Source organism: Lissotriton helveticus, chromosome 11, assembly GCF_964261635.1.
Source record: "Lissotriton helveticus chromosome 11, aLisHel1.1, whole genome shotgun sequence".
NCBI classification, from domain to species: domain Eukaryota; kingdom Metazoa; phylum Chordata; class Amphibia; order Caudata; family Salamandridae; genus Lissotriton; species Lissotriton helveticus.
Genome location: NC_136072.1, coordinates 445,110,974 through 445,133,697, shown reverse-complemented (window position 1 = coordinate 445,133,697; position 22,724 = coordinate 445,110,974). Strand labels below are relative to the sequence as shown.

The following is a 22,724-nucleotide window of genomic DNA, read 5'->3' as shown; positions in this document are numbered from 1 at the left end:
TCTTCACTGGCCTCCGTGCTCCGCCCCGCCCGGAACCCCCTCTTTTGGGGCCCCCTACCTACGCTCCCTATCCAGGGCCACCATGAGCCTAGAGCCGCCCCTGCCCAACACGAGACCTCTCCGATAAGGATTAGCGCGTCCACATTTTTTACCACAGTTCTGCCATTTTTCAAAGAGGTCGCCCATTTTTTCTATTTGTTGTGCTCTCAACCCACTTCCAGTTTGTGGTAGAAGTCAGTGTGAAACCCATGGATGATTGAGAAAAGCCATGGATTTCTGAAAAGTAGATATCATTCTGAATTCAGGAAGGGGTCATATGTGTAGATTTCTCAAGGCTTTCCCAAATAAACTAACCTGTTGAAATAAAGAAATACTGAAAATGAGTAGGAAAAAAACAGCCATTTATGAAAACGTTTATATCTGTAACTTATTGTCATTATGGCTGATTTACAAAAGCAGTATATCATTACATCCGCCAAGACCTTCTGGTTATGAGGATATATAGGGTTTGTAGGTTTTCCGAGACCCCATGGTACCAAGAGCAACCAACTGAGCTGCACCATACAATGTTTTTTCATTATATTACGAGTATAGACCTATTTATATGGTGAAATATGTAGAGTGAAAAATGGGTATCAAGGAAACCTATGTATTTCTGAAATGGGCACAAGATATGGAGATTAGGAGTTGTGGTTATTTGTATTTCTCTGAATTTGTGGGTAATCGTACTAGCATATGATTTAGAGAATATTTTTCAAAATGTCTTCTTTCTTAGACTTTGGCTTAACTGTGGGGCTACAAGTGCAGCAAAATCCAATTGATAATACCAAGCATCCTACTATTCTATGGTCCCACGTATCTTCTGTTAAAAATGCTACCTCACTTATGCGATTAGCTGTAGTCCAGCATCCAGAATCGGCCCAAAACGCAAGCGTTTTTAGCAAAGTGGGTAGCTGTGGATTTTGGGCCTAGCTCAGTCAGTACCTTGGGAAACCTTGAAAACCTGTAAAACATTTTAAACTAGTCACCTAGGAGAATCAAGGATGGAGTGTTTTCCATGGCTCTCATCAGGTTGTTTACCCATAAAACCTTGCAAACTTCAAACCTTAACTAAAAAAACAAATTTTTCTTACATTTCTGTGATAGAAAGTTCTGAAATCCATGGGGAGCCACAAACTTTCTTCCACCAAGCATTCCCCTAAGTTTTCTGTTACAAATGGTACCTCACTTGTATGGATAGGCCTAGTGCCCATGACAGGAAATGGCCCAAAACCCAACATTGATATATATCAAATTTTTCCACTCAAAACTAACCTGTTTTTTGCAAAGTGGTTACCTGTGGATTTTGGGCCTCTGCTCAGCCGGCACCTCGGGAAACCTAGCAAACCTGTACATTTTTTAAAACTAGACATGTAGGGGAGTCCAGTATGGGGTGACTTGCATAACTCGCACCAGGTTGTTTTACAAAGAATCCCCTGCAAACCTCAACCTTTGACCAAAAAAACACATTTTCCTCACATTTATGTGATGGAAAGTTCTGGAATATGCGGGGAACCACAAACCTGCTTTCAGCCAGCATTCCCCTGAACAAAATAGTACCTCTCTTGTGTGGGTAGGCCTAGTGCCCGCGACAGGAAACAGCCCAAAACACAACATGGATATATCACATTTTTTCACTCAAAACAGACCCCCTTTTTGCACAGTATGTAGCTGTGGATTTTGGGCCCTTGCTCAGGCGTCGCCTAGGTAAGCCTAGCAAAGCTGCACATTTTCTAAAACTAGGCGCATAGGGGAGTATAGGGTGGTGTGTCTTGTGTGTATCCCATGAGTTTTTTCCACCCAGGAACCTCAAACTTTGCCTGAAATTATGCATTTTCCTTATATTTCTTTGATGGAAACATCTATAATCTTGCCCAAATTATGTGGCTGGGCCTAGTGCCTGCGACAAGAACATTTTTATCAGGAGACTTGGGTGAATATTGTGTGGTTGGCAATTTGTGGCTTCCAGCAGATTACACAAGTTTTTTCCACAGAAATGTCAGGAATGTGTGGGGCATAAAGACTGTTGCCGTATTTACTTGTACTGATTTATTCGCCGTAAGTTTGGCAGGGTATGCTCAGAAGTGAGTCCCTTGCTCACTTTGCCACTGGATTCAAGCAAGCCTGGCTGAAGACGGCTGTAATGCCAGAAACCGGTCCTAGGAAGCTTGAATCCGGTCCAGGGAAGGCATGGCTTGGCAGTTCGGGCTGGACTGTCCAATGAGGCACAGGGGCAGACTGTTTTGCATATGGCCATGTCTGAACTGGGGTGGCAGAGTGGGCTAAAGAACGGTGATGGATCAAACCCAGATCTGTTGACTGGGTGTAAGTGTTTGATTGGTTCAGATGCTCCGTCCATCACCACCCCCTTTTGTACCGCTTTGTTTGCCATAAGTTTGGCAGGGTATGCTCAGACGTGAGTCCCTTGCTCACTTTGCCACTGGATTCAAGCAAGCCTGGCTGAAGATGGCTGTAATGCCAGAAACCGGTCCTAGGAAGCTTGAATCCGGTCAAGGGAAGGCATGGCTTGGCAGTTCGGGCTGGACTGTTCCCATGAGGCACAGGGGCAGACTGTTTTGCATATGGCCATGTCTGAACTGGGGTGGCAGAGTGGGCTAAAGAACGGTGATGGATCAAACCCAGATCTGTTGACTGGGTGTGAGTGTTTGATTGGTTCAGATGCTCCGTCCATCACCACCCCCTTTTGTACCGCTTTGTTCGCCATAAGTTTGGCAGGGTATGCTCAGACGTGAGTCCCTTGCTCACTTTGCCACTGGATTCAAGCAAGCCTGGCTGAAGACAGCTGTAATGCCAGAAACCGGTCCTAGGAAGCTTGAATCCGGTCCAGGGAAGGCATGGCTTGGCAGTTCGGGCTGGACTGTTCCCATGAGGCACAGGGGCAGACTGTTTTGCATATGGCCATGTCTGAACTGGGGTGGCAGAGTGGGCTAGAGAAAGGTGATGGATCAAACCCAGATCTTTTGACTGGGTGTGAGTGTTTGATTGGTTCAGATGCTCCGTCCATCACCACCCCTTTTGTACCGCATTTATTTGGGGCACCCCAATTATAAAATAAAAATTCCGGGCAATTACCCCAATCTGCCCCCCAGAGGAACAGAAAAACTGTTGTCTCCTGTAGTTGGGGGGGGGGGGCATAACCGTGCCCATGGTAGGCATCCCTCACCCCAATATTTTTTAATTTAAAAAAACTTTACCTGTAGTCTAGTGGGCATTCTGCCCCTCAAGGGGCAGATCAGGGATAATTACCCCCATCTGCCCCCCAAGAAGAAGATTCTCTCCTTCCCAACAATACCTCTTCTGTTAGATTCAGTACTATAGGGGCTGAGATAGCCCCCCAGCATACATTCATAAACTTTATTCGACAATTAAGTCATAAAAGTAGTACATAAAATACACATTTTGCAGTATAAAAATGACATTACCATTTATATAAGTGTTTAAAACATAATTAAACTCAAGAAGACTAATGCCCAATATCTTATTTGCTTAAAAATTGATTAAAACAATGTTTAAAAGGACAAATGTCAATATATACAGTCCAGGGTAATATTGCTCAACCCTCGACTAAATGAAATAAAATAAAATACACCCCCTAATTTTTCAATTAATTTGAGAGGATGAATTAAAAACTAATTTTACTGCCGTAGCTGTTTTAACTGAATTATCCAAGCCCATTTTAGAAATTTGGCCATAGCTATAGCAATTGGGAGACTGGGATCTGTACATAGGATTCTTAATGCCTCTTCATGTCTGCGGGTGCCAATTAATTGGCAAATAGGTTTCACCCACATTGATCGAGGTGCTGCATATAGGGGACAAAAGAATAGAAGATGGCTTATAGATTCTTCTTGGTCCCTGCACCATGGGCATTTATCATCACTTACTCCCACCCATTTTGCTGTAAATGACCTAGTTGGAAGGGTGCCTACTCTAAGTTGGAAATAGAGTTTACGGTCATACTGCTTCTCTATGTTATCCCAATATAATTCCAGCTTCGGTTGTGCCTTAAATTCAAGAAAACGACCTGTTAGGTGAGAGGAAAGGCCCTTTGCACGTGCTTTAGAATTAACCATCTCCCAGTACTTGGCCTTCATGATTTTTTTAGATGGAAATATCGCATTTGTGGGATCATCCCACAATTCCCCCATTCCCAAGCTTACTAGCAGGGATCTAATAGCCTTCAGCCAGTATATTTTATGGAAGGAGTCTTTTTCAATTATTTCCTTTAGGCCCCAGGGGTAATGCTGAAGCTCCTCGGTTGTCCATATACAACGCCAATACAATAATGGTCGTAGGGAAGCTAGATCTTGAACAGCTTTTCTACCCAGGTCCCACAGCAATGGTGTTAAGGGGGTACTTTGCGGGACACTAGTCGCTTTTCTCAAAAACTTGTTTTCTGCTAGTGTCAAGTTTTTTAAGTTTTCAAACCCCCAAAGCTCAGCCCCATAAAGGGCCGAACTTATCACCTTCATCTCATAAATCTCCAAAAGTGGGATAATTGGTTTCGATAATGAGGCTTTAAACCTTTTCAGAAGAAGTCCTGCCTGCTGGTGATGTTTTAACACAGCCAGATCTAATTGGCTAGTCCAGCGCATGTCCCTCTGAAGGGTTGCCCCCAGATATGTGAAGGCATCAACCCGCTCTAGCGGGGAGTTATTCATGTATATGCTCCCTCTGAATGGTTTAGAAGACCTGGAAGGTTTATGTTAAGTAAGAACCATAAACTTTGTTTTTGCGGTATTTATTTCTAGCCCGCGATCCAGGCAAAAATCCTCAAAGCGCTTGCCAACCATCACAGGGGCATCGGTCGGGACCAGGGAAAGGAAGTCTGCCACCTCGTTCACGAAGAGCGAGAACAAGGTAGGCGCCATGACGCAACCTTGCCACACTCCCCGCTCAACAGGGAAGGTTTCCGTAACCTCACCCTGTCGTCCCCACCGAACCCGAGCAAAGGTGTCCTCATGCAGGCGAACGATCAAACTCAACAGCTCAGGGGCCATCCCCAGCTCATCCAGGACTCGCCATAGCTTATTATGCGGCACCAGATCAAAAGCCGCCCTTAAATCAACAAATACGGCATATAATGTACCTTTCTCCAATACCACAGACCGCCAATAAAGGATAATAAACCGAAAGACCTGGTCTATCGTACTGGTCTTGGGGCGAAAGCCAGCCTGGAGGTGACTCAAGATGTTTTCTTCTTCCATCCAGGCCTGTATTTCCCCCAAAACCAGACAGCCCATAATTTTCTGGATGGAGTCAATCAGGCTAATCGGCCTATAATTGCCTGCTAGCGACTTATCCCCCTTTTTATAAACAGGCACAATTTCAGCACCTTTCCAAGAGTGGGGGACAGCCATCCCTTGAGCTATGGCGTTTGCTAGATATGTGATATACAGTCGCCATATTTTCTTGTCATTTAAAAATAGATCAGCAGGGACGCAATCCATGCCTGGGGCGCGTCCCTCAGTTACTGAGTCTAGCGCCCTGTCGGCATCCCTTATGATGAAGGCAGCGTCCTTGTAGAATTTTAGGACAAAGATGCCCTCACTTTCGCCGTCTTCTCCTTTGGCGTACTGTGGCTTAAAATAATAAATCCACAAGCTTTGAGCAACATTATTCTGTGGACTACCGTGACGCCCACCCCTGTCCCATTTAAAAATATCCCAAAAAGATTTTGGGTTTTTAGACGCACACACCACCTTAAGGTCCTGCCACTTACTCTCTTCCCAGGTCTTTTTTGCAACAAGCTGTTTATGCCTATAATTACCTCGGGCCACCTTTATTTTGCTGGGATCCTTAGTTTTTAATGCTAGGCCCAGCTCCACCCGGGCTTGCCTACAAGTATCATTATACCAGCTCTCAGTTTTACGCCTTCGATCTCGCCTAACTTAGCTGGGTTTACAAAAGTATGTTTTAAGTTTAGTGAAGAAATTAGCATGGGCTTCCATAAACGGAGTATACATTGACCCATACGTTACACCTGTCTCCATAGTTGCCAGCACCCCATTTAGATCGGTCTCAATGTCAATCAAGGTATTGGGGTGCTCAGCAACTTGGCACCATTTAAGGTGGCGCTCATCGTTTGTTATAACTGTTTCTTGGGGTATGAGCCCCTGGGTCACTTCAACCGTTTCATCTAGGTCCAGTCTAAACAGTGCAGTCAGGGGGTTATGATCACTCTCGATACGAGGTATAACCTCCATATTCACAAGAGTGTACCACAGCTTGAGATGGGCAAGTAAATAATCTATATTACTTGCCCTAATACCATTATCATAGGTTTTATCACCCTTCCTGTCTGACAAAGTTCGGCCATTAGCAGCCCTCAACTGGTTCCCCATACAAAGACCCTTCAAGTGCATTGCGGCCTCTGTCCATTTACTTATAGGATTTAACTCCAGTTGCGGGACTCCCCACCTAGAATCCTCCTCCTCTGTTAGGTTCAGATCATCGAGTCCAAGTGGCTCGAAAGTGGTATTAAAGTCTCCTGCAATCAGTGGGAGTACATTAACGGGTAGGGTCTCAATCAAAGCTTCCAGGGCTGTTACTACATCAGATTTTCTCCCACCTGGTAAGCCTTTGGCATAAACATTAAAAATATCAATTTTTCAGCTAGACGGGAAGCTAAGTCTCACGGCAAGAATGTCACAATTTGACACCGGGAGAAGTTGAATATTGCATTTTAGGCTCTGCCTAACCCATATCACCAGTCCGCATACAGGGCGACCCATTTGCATTTTGACTGCGAGGACATAAAAATTCAAGTAACCTAATCTAAACACAGGGTCAACCGACCAGGTCTCCTGGAAGAGGCAAATATCAAATTTATCAATAAATTCCAACCAATATGGTGAAGCTAATTAGGGGCCCACACCCACCAGGTTCCAGGATATGAATGTTGTCAAGCACACTGGACTCTCCGAACTGCCCGCAAGCTCAGCCCCCAATGGACGAGAAGGAGGAACTGAGTTTACAATACTCAGCTCCTTCAACAGTGCATCTATTCTACCAGTCTGGGTGATATCTACACATGCATTATGTTGCCTATGTCCTACAGTCCCTCCCTGACGACTTCCATGATCAGTTACTTGCCCTATACTCCTTCCTGCATCCTCATCGTTTCCTGAGGCTATACTATCCCTGGTGCAACAATCAGGCACTTGCCGTCAATCACAGTCCCCCAGTCCTGATAAAGCATCGAATCTGTTAAAAAGCCTTATGTTCCCTAAGGCACAATGATTCGACGCCTCTCCCGATGGAAAAGTATCCCTCTGTAAAGGCTGCGGGGATACATAAAAATAAGACAAGGGTAATATTTGAATCAAGGGCAATAATTCATTTTGGGGCCAATTGCAAATATATTTGACACACCTCCAGTCCCTAAAGTTAATAATGACACAATCCCCCACCACAGACTTAGGTCTCCTACCTACCCAATTCACTCTCCTGGCGTTTTCTGCACATGTGTTAGTTGGCAGTGGTCGATTAACATTAAGCCAGAAGGTACACTTGTTCTTCAGGTCTATATATGACTCCCTTTTTCCCTGGTCCAGTGGAGGAACTCCCACCAAGACTACCACATAGGGGGCTGATTCTGGAGGGACATCTATATTGGGTAGGGTGGCTGCACTATATGCAAGGGGCAACTTGGGCAGCGTCTGATGTTCAATCGCAGATCTACTACCATCTGCCTGTTGTGGCCTATCCCTCTGGGTTATATGTTCAGCCCCTATCGAATTAGTAGTTAGAGGTTCATCTCAGGGCACCGGAGGGTCTTTCTGTGCAGTACTATCACCACCTTTTGATAAACCAGCAGTATTAGTGTCAACAATACATTGTCCTATTGTATTTTTCTGCATACAATTTGAAGCACTGTTCCGGTTTCCCACCTGCGCCTGAGCTGAAATGAAATGAAATGAAATGAAAAAGAAACTTAATAAAGCACACTGCGGCCAAGCGGCTTCCTGGCGCTGTAAAGTGAAAGTTCAAGGCACACCAATCTATTCTCAATCGAATCCAACCGATCGTATATTGGATGACATATCTTCTTAAAAGTACCTTCCAGTCTTTTCCAGAACGACGGGGCCCAAATCAACTAGTGCATCGTCCCCCACACTTACTTGATGACTTGCCCCCTCTTTAGCAAGTGATGACGATTGCGTGGGACTAGTGAATGTCCTAACCGTAGAGTCCTCATTAGGCACAGTCATTTTGCCAATTTTTGCTTTTCTCACCCCTGCTTGCATTTGTGCCCCGGTACGTTTCCTTTTTGCTGTCACCCCCGTCACCTGCTGAACAGATCCCGTTTTAGCATGACAGGCTGATCAAGTCTTAATATTAGGAGAAGGTAGGCTCCTTGAAATATTGTGGATACCCGTGCCCCTAGAGGAGTTAGGGCTTGTATCCAAAATAACCACTGGCTGTGATGAATGGCTTCTCTCCTCCACCCCCGAAGGAGACAGCATGTCCTGGGTATCGACCTGCTGGTGAACTGGTGACCTAGCCCTCGCCAGATTTCCCAGTGAGGATCTCTCATTAAAGGGGGTATCAAGAGATAGTCTCTGTTCTGTGAGTTCTATATCCTTGGCCAAAGCTGTTGATACTCTGACGAGAAAGTTATCCAAGTTGCCCATTAGTGATCCTCCAGTGGATTTTCTACCATTCCCCCGATGATTGGTGAAGTTGCCATGCTTGCTAGAAGAGAGTCTGCCACTTTCTACTCCAAAGTCACAGTTACAACCCTAAACGAATATAGCACACCAAGACTAGAATACTATGACTCACTAACCTTGGTTGCTGGAGCTGATGTTAGGGAGGTGGCCGTCCCGTCCTTGTCTGTGCTTGAACGGGCTTAAACGGGCTCTCCCTTGGCCCGGGCTTCGCCCGGCTCGTCCCGCGACACGAAGGGCTGTCCTGCTTAAGAGCGCCTCCTGGCGCTGTCTTCCGGCGTCAGTTACGCCGCGCTGCTGGGGCTGCTGGGTATTGAAGTCCCAGAGCGGCTGCGGCGGCGACTGCGGCGCTAGTAGCGGCAAAGGTTGGTCCCCGCTACTTTGTAGTGACCGTAATGACTCTTGGCGGCGGCGGCAATTTCCGTTGTCTCCCCCGCTCCACCGAGGGCTGTCCTGCTTAAGAGCGCCTCCTGTCGCTGTCTTCCGGCGTCAGTTACGCCGCGCCACTGGGGCTGCTGGGTATTGAAGTCCCAGAGCAGCTGCGGTGCTAGTAGCGGTAGTAGCGGCAAAGGTTGGTCCCCGCTACTTTGTAGTGACCGTAATGACTCTTGGCGGCGGCGGCAATTTCCGTTGTCTCCCCATTCAATAAAAGCAAAACAAACCCATCAGGTCGTTCTACCTTCACTTTTACTGCAATGACGTCAGAGTGCCCTGTGCGCCAACTGCTATTGTTGTAAAAAATAAAACATTCAGGCTGCTCAGTAAGTTCTTCCAGAGAAGCCTGATGAAAACAAAAAGGCTGCTTGGTAAGTTCTTCCAGCGCAGCCTGCTGAAAATAAAAAGTAAAGGACTCTCTCTGGTGCTGAGTACCAGAGGGGCCTTTAGGTGCCTCCGTAGTGTCGGCCAATGGCGGACACACGCAATGGAGAGGTGTCACCTATAGGGTTAAACAACCTACTGTCTCTGGCTGGTTGGTGTCAGTGCCACTTAGCCTAGAATGCTGGAAGTCAACAAGAGCTAGTGCCAGTGTTCTAAGTAACCTGATTTGGTGGGTCAATCTAAGCACAGTGAAGGTGCTAAATCAAACTGTTGGCCTTTTGCTGGGGTTAAAGTGCTGAAGAAATGAGAATGCTCAAGCAAATTCTGAGATGAGCATTGTCATTTGTGACTGAAATCTTGGGATGAAGAAGAACGCATGAAAAAGTCTCCAAGTCTAAAAGATGTAATAAGTAGTTGATAAACTCCGGTAGAAAGTAGTTGTATTCTGAAAAAAGTAATGTACATACTTTTCAATGGTTTATGTCTTTGCCAGAGGGCATTGGTGAATTCATTTAATTGGTAAATATGCTTTAAAGCTGTGGGAGCTTCTGATTTGGTGGGCACTGGGTAAAGAGAAGGAAGAAAGCATCCTTCATTATCCTCTCATTCACTCTTCATGATCACTAAATACATTACTGTCATGAACCAGCAGTGGCTTATGTCTAGGCCTGGGCATAACTACACCAGAGTATTCTGTGTCAATTCAATAATTTTGTGTTATTCTTTTGACACGATATTACCAAAAACTGTGTGATTATGCCTGTTTCAATGATTAAGAGTAATTTGGCTCAAAAATCCTACCACAGGAGTGGCAAGCTCAGACAGATGCTGGCTGATTATGTTTGTGCCGTATTGCTTTTAGCACTAATTTCTTAGCGCAAAAGGCTTCCTTGGTCCATTATTTATGCAGTGGTGCATTTTGTTCTAGGAAAATAGAGCTAAATATGGCTTACGCTCAGAGTAATTCCGTATATTCTCAAGTAATTTTGCTGTAATTTCTCGTAATCATGCTACAGCAGATTACGAGAGTTAACGCCCACCCCATAATATGTCCTCACCTCCCTAAAAAGACAGGTGTGTCAGCAGCTCCCATTAAGATATAGCACATTTAGTTGTCTTTGTCCCTATCGGGCTGGGAATCCCAATCCATTCCGGGGCTTCATTTAACTGAGAAGCAGGGAGGAACTCCAGAAGTGTGTTTTATGCTGGTATGATATACAAACAACAGTAACATGACTTTGGATAGCAATAGATCTGGCCTTTAATCCACTAGTGCATGTCAGACCGATTGGCTTTGCCATTGTTTTTTTCTTTATTTTGTTGGTATTGCAAAGGAGAAAGGGGAACAGGTGATTCAGGCCAATGCTAGCACAATCAAAGTAAAAGCAGAAAAAAACGGAGAGCTTCCATATATGAATGCTATTGCAATAGATTAGAATTGTTTTACTGTTAAAAAAGAGAGGCAGCATATTTAGAAGCAATCCGTCTGCCAACAAGAAACAGTACAACATTAATACAGTATGTAAAATACCACGCTAAGGTGGCCGTGCAGTAAACATAGCATAGGGCCCATGTTCTATGATGTAGTGCAAGGTTCTCCAAAGTCAGTCCTGGATGTCCTGGAGGGCTGGATCTATGCAAGATGTTTAGCATATCCACATTTAGATATATCTAGTTATCTTAAAAATCTGGTATGGATCTGGCCCTCCAGGACCGACTTTGGAGAACTCTGGATATAGTGGAAAGAATCACAATATTAAAACAATTTAACACACCAATAGATGAAGAGAAGTGACACAATTTTGCAGTTAACAACGCTCTGTCAAGAGGTAAAGATCCTCTGCTACCACCAGGTTCGCTCTTGTTTACGTATTTGAATCAATGGAAAACCTGAAACGATAACAATATTAAAATAAATTACCAATATGATGGCTAAAACACATCATTATCAAACCGCCATTTTGGAAAATGGTGGAAGGGTTTCTCTGGCAAGTTATTTCCTGTCGCTATAAGACTAATTGACCCCCAAAACATATATTTTGCCACCAAAGTAAAGTATATAAGTCTCATGGTTCCTGAAATATATATCATAGGTGCATCACATACTCCATTTTTAAAAATTCGGTCCGGATCAGCAATTTCTACCCATGTTAAATTACTTCTCTAATTATCCAAAAACACAAATCAAAAATGAAAATCTCCAGACAACTATTTTTTTATGATAGTGGATTATATAGTCTGCTCCATAGTTGATGCTGAAGTGTGTAAGTGCATTTTACGCACATGGTGGAAAGCAAAGAGTGCAGAAATAGGTTTGATATTGCTATATGCTAATTGGTGAGGGTTGTGGTGGTACTAGAGAGTCACGGCTCTACTGTATGGGGCAAGCCAGCAGTTTATGGCATCTCTAAATTGCAAACCATTGTTTATAGATATGATTTTCTTTGGCAGTTTATTTCACAATTTCCATGTCTGTATCTTCTGTACTGATTTTGTAGTTGGTGGACATTCTTGATCTAAATTGTCTCCTTTTGCTGTGTAATCTGAGTTTTAATTTTAAGAAGCTTGATTCAAGTTTGTGGAGTGCAGCCCATGAGTGATGCATAGGGCATTGAAGGATACTCTTTCAATGCCCTCAGTACTTCATTGAGGACATGAGTAATATGGGCCCATGTGTTTTAGTTGAGGACTTCTCAAGTGTAGTGTTGTGAAATGGTTGTTTTTTGCCAAACTCGTAATTTATTATTTAAAACGACTGCCTATTTTTATTTTTGCTATCATTCAGCTGTTCGTGTGGCAATGCCTGAATTTTACGGATTCATGAAAAGTAAACTAAGGAGTCCAGAGCAAGGAGCAGACACTGTAGTGTGGTTGGCAGTTTCTAAAGCGGCCATAAGCCATCCAAGCGGGCTATTTTTCCAGGGTAAGTACAGATACTTTGTAATCCATCACTGCTTTATTATGATACTAGCAGCCCGTCCCGACGTTGTCCGAGTATGAAATAGAATGTGTGTAATGTGTGTATTTAGCAAGGGCAATTTATTTTAAAATCTCGTGGTAGACGACATTTTTTGTTTCATTAGAATCGGGACGGAGAAGGCCCAGCTGCAGCCCTGGTTGATGTTAGCAGGTGTGTGTAATTGGTGTAGTGATCCGCCGCCTGAGCCCGGCTACAGCCCTGGTTGATGTTAGCAGGAGCGTGTAATGTTGGTGAATGAGAGAGTTATCAGCCGCGGGTAAATCCGTTTAATGAGAGAGTTGAGTGACAGCGAGTAGGAGAGGCTGCAGTAATTGTCCCCGCAGACACGCTCATTTGCGTGTTCCCCCGCTTGAGGCCCAGATGCAGGCCTGTTTGTTGTTAGCAGGCGTGTGTTCCCCCGCTTGAGGCCCAGCGGCAGCCCTGGTTGATGTTATCAGGCGTGTGTCATTAGTGTACTGATCCACCGCCTGAGCCTGGCCAGAGCCCTTGTTGATGGTAGCAGGCGTGTGTAATTTCGTTGAATGAGAGACTTCAGTAACAGGCACGCAGGAGAGGCTGCAGTAATGTTACTTACCACACCTCCAGCTGAACGCATTTGTCACGCCCCAGCACACCGCCACAGCAGACGATCTTCTGATTAATGTACGACCCACATGGCATGAAGGGCAGAACAGAGCACACGCCTCCAGCGTTTCTCACGCCCCCAGCGTGCCCCTTGATGCGGTGCAATTGCGTTCACATGGCATGAGGGCCAGACACACACCCCCAGCATTTCTCACGTTCCCAATGTGTCACTCCTCCAGCGTGCCCCTTGATGCTGCGCAGCAACGTAATTGGCGCTTGTATGTACGACTCACATGGCATGAAGGGCGGACACACGCCCCCAGTGTTTGTCACGCCCCCAGCATTTGTCACGCCCCCAGCACACGCCCACAGCCCACGATATGATGGCCGTACCACACGCCCCCAGCCCATGCCCACATCACAACGCAGACACGCTCACAAGGGACTACTTTGCTGCCACGGTTCTTTTACCTTTTAAATGTATATGGTGGCCGTCTGCATAGTCTATGTCCTTCTGCTGCAACTGCCCTTTCCAACGCTCTATTGGGTGTTGTCATTGGTGCTGTGGTTACTGAGATTACCCGCCTCAAAGGTTTGGCCTCTCTCTTTATAATATTAGTATGGATTTGTCATAACAGATAAATTCCATTTTAGGTAAATTACAAACTGTATTTCACTTTTGGCTCCTGCCTCCCGCAGCAGGGAAATCTTATATTAAGTGATTTCACCTTGAGGTAATCACCACGATCACTGCCGTCACAGAGGACCCTATTCCTAAAAAGGCCTGAAAATATAAATATTTGTAAATTGTACTTAAATAGGCATGACATATATATCTCGAGAACATTGATACTTTCTGGAAATTAGTAAAGAATTTTAACAGTATGTGGTGATCTGCTTGGATTACATCATTACCTATGTCATCTGAATCTAGAATGTATTATGTTTTACTTGCTTGAGACATTATATGTGACACAGTTACTTGGGACCTGCAACAGCTGTGACCAATAAACATACTACTTGAAATATCTTCATTTGGTGATATTCATATTTCTACAAATTGGCGATGAGGATGGGCTGAAAAATCATTATCTTGAGAAGTAACATGATTAACATGGACTTTGACTACTCTTCCCTTGGTCCACCGGTTAGGATTGAGGTACTGACAAAAAATGCAGTAAGAACTAGTAGAAAGGAATGGTGGAACAAGGGAAGAGTAGTCAAAGTCCATGTTAATGATGTTACTTCTCAAGATCATGATGTTTCATCCCATGATCAGGATCTTGATGATTCATCCTATGATTCAAGTGTTTTATCTAAGACATCTTTCCATTCTGTTCCTCCTACTGTTGTCTCTCCTGATTTTCGAGTTATCAAACAAAAGTCTTATTCCTATCCCTTATCTGTACGCAGAACCGGTAGGAGAAATATAGTCCAACCAACGAGGTTTCGTGATCGATGTGTTATGTATTTCGTTATTTACATGATTTAGTTTTTCTCTATCTTTGTATTAATCAATTTTCGTTATTAGTTAGTTTTATTCCTTTGCTTATTTGTACAGAAGGGAGATATTGTGGTGATCTGCTTGGATTACATCATTACCTATGTCATCTGAATCTAGAATGTATTATGTTTTACTTGCTTGAGACATTATATGTGACACAGTTACTTGGGACCTGCAACAGCTGTGACCAATAAACATACTACTTGAAATATCTTCATTTGGTGATATTCATATTTCTACAAATTGGCGATGAGGATGGGCTGAAAAATCATTATCTTGAGAAGTAACATGATTAACATGGACTTTGACTACTCTTCCCTTGGTCCACCGGTTAGGATTGAGGTACTGACAAAAAATGCAGTAAGAACTAGTAGAAAGGAATGGTGGAACAAGGGAAGAGTAGTCAAAGTCCATGTTAATGATGTTACTTCTCAAGATCATGATGTTTCATCCCATGATCAGGATCTTGATGATTCATCCTATGATTCAAGTGTTTTATCTAAGACATCTTTCCATTCTGTTCCTCCTACTGTTGTCTCTCCTGATTTTCGAGTTATCAAACAAAAGTCTTATTCCTATCCCTTATCTGTACGCAGAACCGGTAGGAGAAATATAGTCCAACCAACGAGGTTTCGTGATCGATGTGTTATGTATTTCGTTATTTACATGATTTAGTTTTTCTCTATCTTTGTATTAATCAATTTTCGTTATTAGTTAGTTTTATTCCTTTGCTTATTTGTACAGAAGGGAGATATTGTGGTGATCTGCTTGGATTACATCATTACCTATGTCATCTGAATCTAGAATGTATTATGTTTTACTTGCTTGAGACATTCTATGTGACACAGTTACTTGGGATCTGCAACAGCTGTGACCAATAAACATACTACTTGAAATATCTTCATTTGGTGATTATTCATATTTCTACACAGTACTCCTCGGAAGTTGCAGCAGTCGCAATGTAATTGCTTAATTTGTACATTTCTAAAGTTCACTTCAATCCAAAGGTGTCCTGTGGATGGATTCTGTCAGACACAAGGCACAATCTATATCGAGAAACAGTCAGTTTTAAGTAATTTCTGGAAAGACAGATAGCCTATAATGTAGTGGAGAGCAGTAGGGAGGAGAATCCAATCCTTGCAGGTGAAGGAGTGCTCATTCATGAATGAATATGTTTCCAAATTATTTTAGGCACATGGAAAAGTACAGGTGCGTGCTATCACAGCTCACTAATTAGGTCGCACCATTATTTTATTTATTTATTTATTTATTTTATGGAGTTTTATATAGCGCAAACTTGACCCGAAGGTATCGGATATAAGAGCACTTTACATAGCAACAATTGCGTTACATGACGACACATTAATTTTTTTGTTAGGCACGGAGAGATTGAGTGATTTGCTCAGAATCACAGGATGTTCAGCGTCATCGCCAAGACTCGAACCCAGTTCCCCAGATTCGAGGTCGACCACCCTAGCTGTTAGGCCAACTCCTCTTCCCAATTATGAACACTCAACACTCATAGCATCTTCATGGACCTGCAGGGAGGTCTTTCCACCTATCAACAGAACCCTTTTAGATGAAAGATAAAGTTTGTTACTAATGATGACAGACTTAAGCAAAGGAAGTAAATGTACTCCCTTTGCTTAAGTGTGGTGTAATTAACATATGTCCGAGGCATGTGTGTTGCAGATGCACAAGTCTGCCATCTAATGTTGGCCTCCAATGATTACAAGTTGTTTTCGTTCCAAGATGTTTTCTTCGAGTCAGGAGGCTGTGTGACCCCTTTGCTTGGTAATACTGTGCATGGTCATCGACTCCATCTTCAACCTATGCCTCTTGCCTGATCATTGAGAGGAAAGCTGTGAGGCCTGCAATTCTTTTAGATCAAAAACGACTCTTTGAGATCAACGTGCTCGACTCCAAGAAATGCAGTGAAGGCAAGAGGATGATGTACCGGGCATCTTCGGTTGACAACAGGAGGAAGACGAGGAAGCTTGGGCAGCACAAGGGAAGGGGCGCTAGAGGGCGCACACACAGAATGGCCGCACTGTAGTGAGGCTCCTGCTGCCTGACTACATGATCCTCTCAAAATCCTTTTGCTACCAGCGACAAAACCCGTAAAACTGTGCTGATCGTATGGGTTATACCGATAAGCAGACTCGGTGAAAATTTGGGAGCGATCGGAGAAACCAGCGTGCAGTTACAGCCGAGGAAACGCCAAACCGAGAGCAGGGCTGGAGAGTGGCTGGCTGCGCTGCCCGGGACCCGTGATTACGCTAGTCCCTGGCTGACCACGAGGCGCATAGGCCTCGCCTGACGGCGTGCTACGCTGACCTCCATACTGCCTCACCGCCAAGCCCGGACGCCTGGGTGGCCACCAATGCAGCGTTGTGCCCCACTGCTACCAACGGAGGAGTCTGACAGGTGCGTGACTTCTCTGCCGACCGTGAGGACTCCGTACTCCATGGAGCGGCCTGTGTCTGAGAGCGGTGAGGACGAAGAGTGACCTGCGGGGGACCATCTTCACCTTGTGGGTCCGCTGACTGTCGGCGGTGCTCCCCCGGTTCCCCCCCCCTAGCGGCATTCCCTGGTGGGGAGCGTGCCTGGTCGCCTTCCCCCAGCCTGCCTAGACGTGGCTGCTCGTGGTCTCCGGCCTGCCGTCGGAGGCCGCTGGTGGGGGCGGCGGAGGTTTGGAGACCCTACCATCACTGACGCATCGGGCGGACGATACATCGGCTGCGGACCGAAGGCCCTGAGCGTGGCCAGGGAGGTGAGGTGGCTGAGTGTGCGCCCCTCTCGCTGCTGGCGCGTATAATAAGGCGGACGAGCCGCATCATTGATTGGACCCACAGCCTTGCACACCACTGAATGACTGGCCTGCAGCTTCCACACAGCGCTCATGTGCTACACCTTGAAACTCACTGCGTGAGAAATTGCGACCGTGGGGGGACGCACTGACTGGCCCGTAGATTCATCACTGCTGTACCCTGCATGGACTCTCCCCTTGGACCCCTTACTGTTACAGTTGGAAACGCAGCGGAACGCCGCTCTTGAATTGTGATGTCTGGCTGATGCGCCACATCTGGGCCCGAGTACTTGTGGAGCCTGCCTGCTGAACGGTGACTACCAGACGTGATCGGATGCCATTCCCTGTGCAGGGAGGCGGTGCTTCCTGCTGTGGGCTCACGCTTACCCTTCCGGCCTGCTGAAGTTGACCCGCGCTTCCCCCGCGCCTGTTTGGAGGACAAACGGTGGCCGTGGATGCCAGACACTCTTGATCCTATCTGCAGTCCTAAGCCTGCAGCTGCGCTACTGGACACTCCTTTACCCACTGGCCCCCCACGGCACGTATCATTTGCCGTCCCACTCCTCTCCGCTGACCACTGGTATTGTTGCACACCGCATGCTGCTTTGGAGGGCTGAGATCCCTGGGTTGTACGCGTGCTGCTCTTCCCCAATCGCCACCGACGTGCCGCACCGGAACTGCCTGGCTCCGGTCCTTCTTCCCGTCTCTTGTAGGGGAATCCTGTCGCTCTGTGCTGAGGTCACACACGACGGCCTAGTACCGCGCAGAGGGAAGCCTGTGCTGGGCACTGAGTGCCCCCGCCAAAAACCGCCATGGGAAACCTGAAAACAAACAATCTAAGCTTTCCTTTGACTCCGCGGCCTCCAAAAAAGGGCTACGAAATACAGTGGATGCGGGGGAATCCCGCAGCCCTGCGACATCTGGGGCTGGCCCTGGCTCTTCTCCGGCGGACATGCAACAATTGATGCAGGAGATGCGACAGGGATTTGCCACGATAGTGGATAAGGTCGACTGGATCTCATCCAGAATGGACGCCATTGCGCAGAAGATGGACGTCCACGAGGAACGCATTTCGGAAGCAGAGAGGCGAATATCTACTAATGATGACACCGTGGCCTCTCACACCGCGCAACTCTCCAGGATGGACAATGTCCTCAGAATTATTGCGGCCAAAAACGAGGTATTGAAAGCTCGAAGTCGTCGAAACAACATTCGCGTGGTGGGCTTGCCAGAATCCACCAACACTGGGCGCATGGAGGAGTACGTAGAGAAAATACTTCTTGCGACTGTTGGCCCTGACGCTCTCTCCAAGCAATTTATCGTGGAGAGGGCGCATCGTTCACTGGGCCCTCAGCCCAAGCCTGGTGCTCCACCACGACCCATCATTGCGAGGCTTCTGAATTACCGAGACCGGGACACGGCACTGAGAGTGGCGCGTACCAACCGCACTCTGTCTTATGACGGTGTCACCTTCTCCATTTATCCTGACTTCACCCCTGTGGTGCAAGAACAACTATGTAAATTCCTGGATGTCAAGCGAAAACTGAGAAAACTGCAAATTGACTATGCATTATTATATCCGGCCAAGTTGAGAGTAACTCACTAAGCCAAGCAACATTTTTTTACAAATCCACAACAAGTGAGCGACTTTTTGAAAACACTGCGCCATGCACGCTCTGGTCGGAGTGGAGATGACGATATGGCGCGAGAAGATGCGCACTCACTGAATGGTGATGGCTAGCTGGCGGGTCCGATCGTTGAGACACACTGCTGATCTACTGTTGCTCTCCTGGGATCAGTGAACTACTTTTGATCAGGACTGAACACTGCTGTTAACCGAATACACCATGGACGGGTGTTGATCTGCTGGTGGTAATGTACAACAGGCACCACCCCCTTTCCTTAGCTGTGTCTACTTCAGGCGGTACAGGTCAAGGGGCAGCTGTAGGGGGTGGCTCTGTGTATCCCTAGATGACCCCCAAAGGGTATACCCCCTTGGATGTGTTTGCTGCGCTGCAGCTATTGGGATGGTTACTGGTTGTTCTGGGTAGAGGGTGGGAAGGGGTTTCTGGCAAGTTTGGGTTGCTTCAGTGGGAGGTGGGAGGGGTGGGGACCAATTTGCACAAGATTGAACTTTATCACCTCCGAACTGTTTTTGCTGTAACACACAGGCATGCGCGATTACATCTATTCATTGTCGGAGGCATGTTACTTATTAACATATGCAGGAGCGAGGCTCCCTTTTCGGCCTCCTTTGTTATATTTCTGTCCGACGACATTGATGCTTCTTCTGTATTGTGTTGTGTAGAGCCTGTGGTAAGCTCAATTGCAAAGACACTCGAACTGTTTTACTTAAGCATGATGGAGGTGACCCTGAGTTGGGGCAAGTTAGGGGGGCTATTTACAAGTTTTTGTAAGTTGTTAATTGAGAAAAATTTCAATGAGTTCTTACATCTGAATCTTACAGGAATTTGTATTGATCACTTGCGGGAATGTCCTCTCACTCGGCACGGTGTACACACGAGCATTACCCCACAAGTTTATATTGGCATGCATGTTCCTCAGAGACTCGAAATGATGACCCATAAGCCTATAGTACTTCGCTTGCTAATTGTTGAGACACTGCCTGATCCATGGGGGACACTGACTTAAATGTATTAGCGTGGAATGTAAGGGGCTTAGGTGACCCTAGGAAACAACGTCAAATCCTATCCTACTTAGATCGACACTCGGTGCACATAGCCCTTCTGCAGGAAACTCACTTCAAGGCACACACTTCCCACACCTTCGCCACCAGATGGGCAGCTCACACGGTATTCTCGTCCTTCTCCAGCTATGCTAGGGGTACTGCAATACTTGTAAAGAGAGGTACGCCCTTTGCTATGGCTGGTACAAATGTGGACAGCCAGGGGCGATTCTGTATAATGTGGGGTAGATTGGGACACCTCGCTGTGACAGTGGTATGTTGCTATGGCCCCAACATTGATGATCCGCAGTTCTTTACGGAGCTCTGGGCAGCAGTTGTGGGAACCGGTCCTCAACACATTATTTGGGGTGGGGAGACTTCAACACTACTATTGACCCTACAGTGGACAGATCACATCCATCACCGCACCACTACACCAAGGCGAGGCTTACACTGAGCTCGGTGCTCACTGAATATAGCCTAGTTGATACTTGGAGACATTTGCACGCTGGTTCCAGGGAAGGCACACACTTCACGGCACAAGCACGCTCCTGGGCGCGCCTTGACTACATCCTTTTGACACCACAACTCTCCACTTCACTTGCTAAGTCACTGCACCTCCCCAGGACGTACTCTGACCACTCCCCCGTAAAAATCACATTACGCTCGGCGGACTTAGGCCCCCCCACAACGGCTTGGCGTATGCAACCTACGATGTTACTTGACGCTGTCTTCCAGGAAGAATTACGCTGTGAATGCTTAGATTTTTTTCAGAAAAATAAAGACTCTGTCAATGACGTTGAAACAATCTGGGACGCGTTTAAAGTGACTTTGAGAGGGCTCTGTATAGCCAAAGGCTCCGGAGTTTTGCGGAGCATCATGACGCGGCTGAAATCGCTTGAGACCGACCTTAAACGCCTTGAGGCATCATTAGCTATATACGCGGATGATGCTACCCTCTCGACTGTCCGCGAGAAAGTCTCGGAATACACTGAGGAAGCGACCAGAGAAACGAAATTTAGAGGCAAATACTGGGCTGCTAGGCGCTATTGCGAGGGCGAGAGACCGGGGAAGGCCTTGGCTGGGACGATTAAACTCTCCAAAACACCTAATGTTATCATAGAACTCGAGAACCCGGCAGGTGAAGTGATTATAGATACAGCTCGGATCCTTAATGCATTTGTAGAGCACTACAGCGTATTGTACACCTCCACTAGATCTGGTGTCCTCAGCCTACATGGCTATCTGGCTGATGTCTCCCTTAGGTGGCTCAGTGATGATGCACAGAGGGCGTTCTTAAGTGCCCCTTTTGAGGTGGACGAGGTGCATGATGCAATCATGAGCATGCAATCCGGAAAAGCTACGGGACTGGACGGGATCCCAATTGAATTTTACAAGACTTACATAGACTTCATGGCCCCTGTACTGAAGGAGGTCTACGAGGATGCTCTTGAGGTGGGTCACTTGCCGCCCTCTATGCGAGTTGCGCTTATCACATCGCTACTAAAACCTGGGAAGCCTGTGAACAAATGCGATTCTTATCGACCTTTATCCCTACTGAACTACGATGTTAAAATACTTGCCAAACTGATAGCCACTCGCATTAGCCTCCTGCTCCCTGCCCTGATCTTGCCCGACCAGTCCGGTTTTGTACCTGGCAGAGCCACATCGCATAATTTACGAACCTTTTTTTCTGTCCTAGACTCAGTACATGAAGATCTACCGATGGCTGCTGTCTTTCTTGATGCCACTAAGGCTTTTGACTCCCTGGAGTGGGACTATGTTTTCCGGGTCCTTGAGAGAATGGGCTTTCCAGCAATATTCATCTCATGGATTCAGCTCCTGTATGAACGCCCTGCTGCTAGAGTACTTATTAATGGCAAGCTATCCTCGGAATTCCCGGTTACCAGAGGCACTAGACAAGGGTGCCCCCTGTCGCCGCTTCTGTTTGCCATAGCGACGGAGCCTCTGGCTGCGAAACTGCGGCAACATCACAAAGACATTGGCCTGCACTGTTTTCAGCGTCAATTACTGATATCGATGTATGCAGACGACATCACCTTATATGTGCGCGACCCAAGTGCCAACTTGAACCCCATCCTGAGAGAGTTTATAAGGTTTGGTAGACTCTCTGGTATTCAGATCAATTGGGGTAAATCATGCATATTCCCACTAACGGAGGCCACAGTTAAATTCCATCTTGATTACCCCATCGCTTGGTGCGAAGGGGACTTTAAATATTTGGGCATTAACATTGAGAAAGATAAGGATGAATTAATTAGAGCTAACTATGGCACCACTATGACGCGTATTACCGATAATGTAACGAGATGGATCACGCTGCCTCTCTCCTTAGCTGGTAGAGCATCCTTAATTAAAATGGGGATCCTCCCCCAACTATTATACCTATTTTTGAATATTCCATTTTACCCGGGCAGATATTTTTTCCGGCAACTTCGGACGGAGCTCATAAGACTGGTGTGGGGAGGGAAATCGCCTCGCCTAAGATGGGAAATTTTGGTTCGGCCCTTTAATCAGGGCGGGTTTGGTATACCAAACTTTGAATTGTATTACCTAGCAGCTCAAGCTCATTATGCGTATTTCTGGGTACACCAGCCTCGATACATGCC

The 22,724-nt window shown here is 46.1% G+C and overlaps 1 protein-coding gene across 1 annotated transcript in view; it reads left to right on the top strand.

Moving 5' to 3' along the window:
* Positions 1-22,724, top strand: part of LOC144792860 (dehydrogenase/reductase SDR family member 12-like) — a 290,090-nt gene that overhangs the window by 205,708 nt on the left and 61,658 nt on the right. The window contains exon 9 of the mRNA XM_078668054.1: positions 12,337-12,474. Coding sequence (XP_078524180.1) covers positions 12,337-12,474 — 138 coding nt within the window. The remainder of the gene's footprint in view (positions 1-12,336; positions 12,475-22,724) is intronic.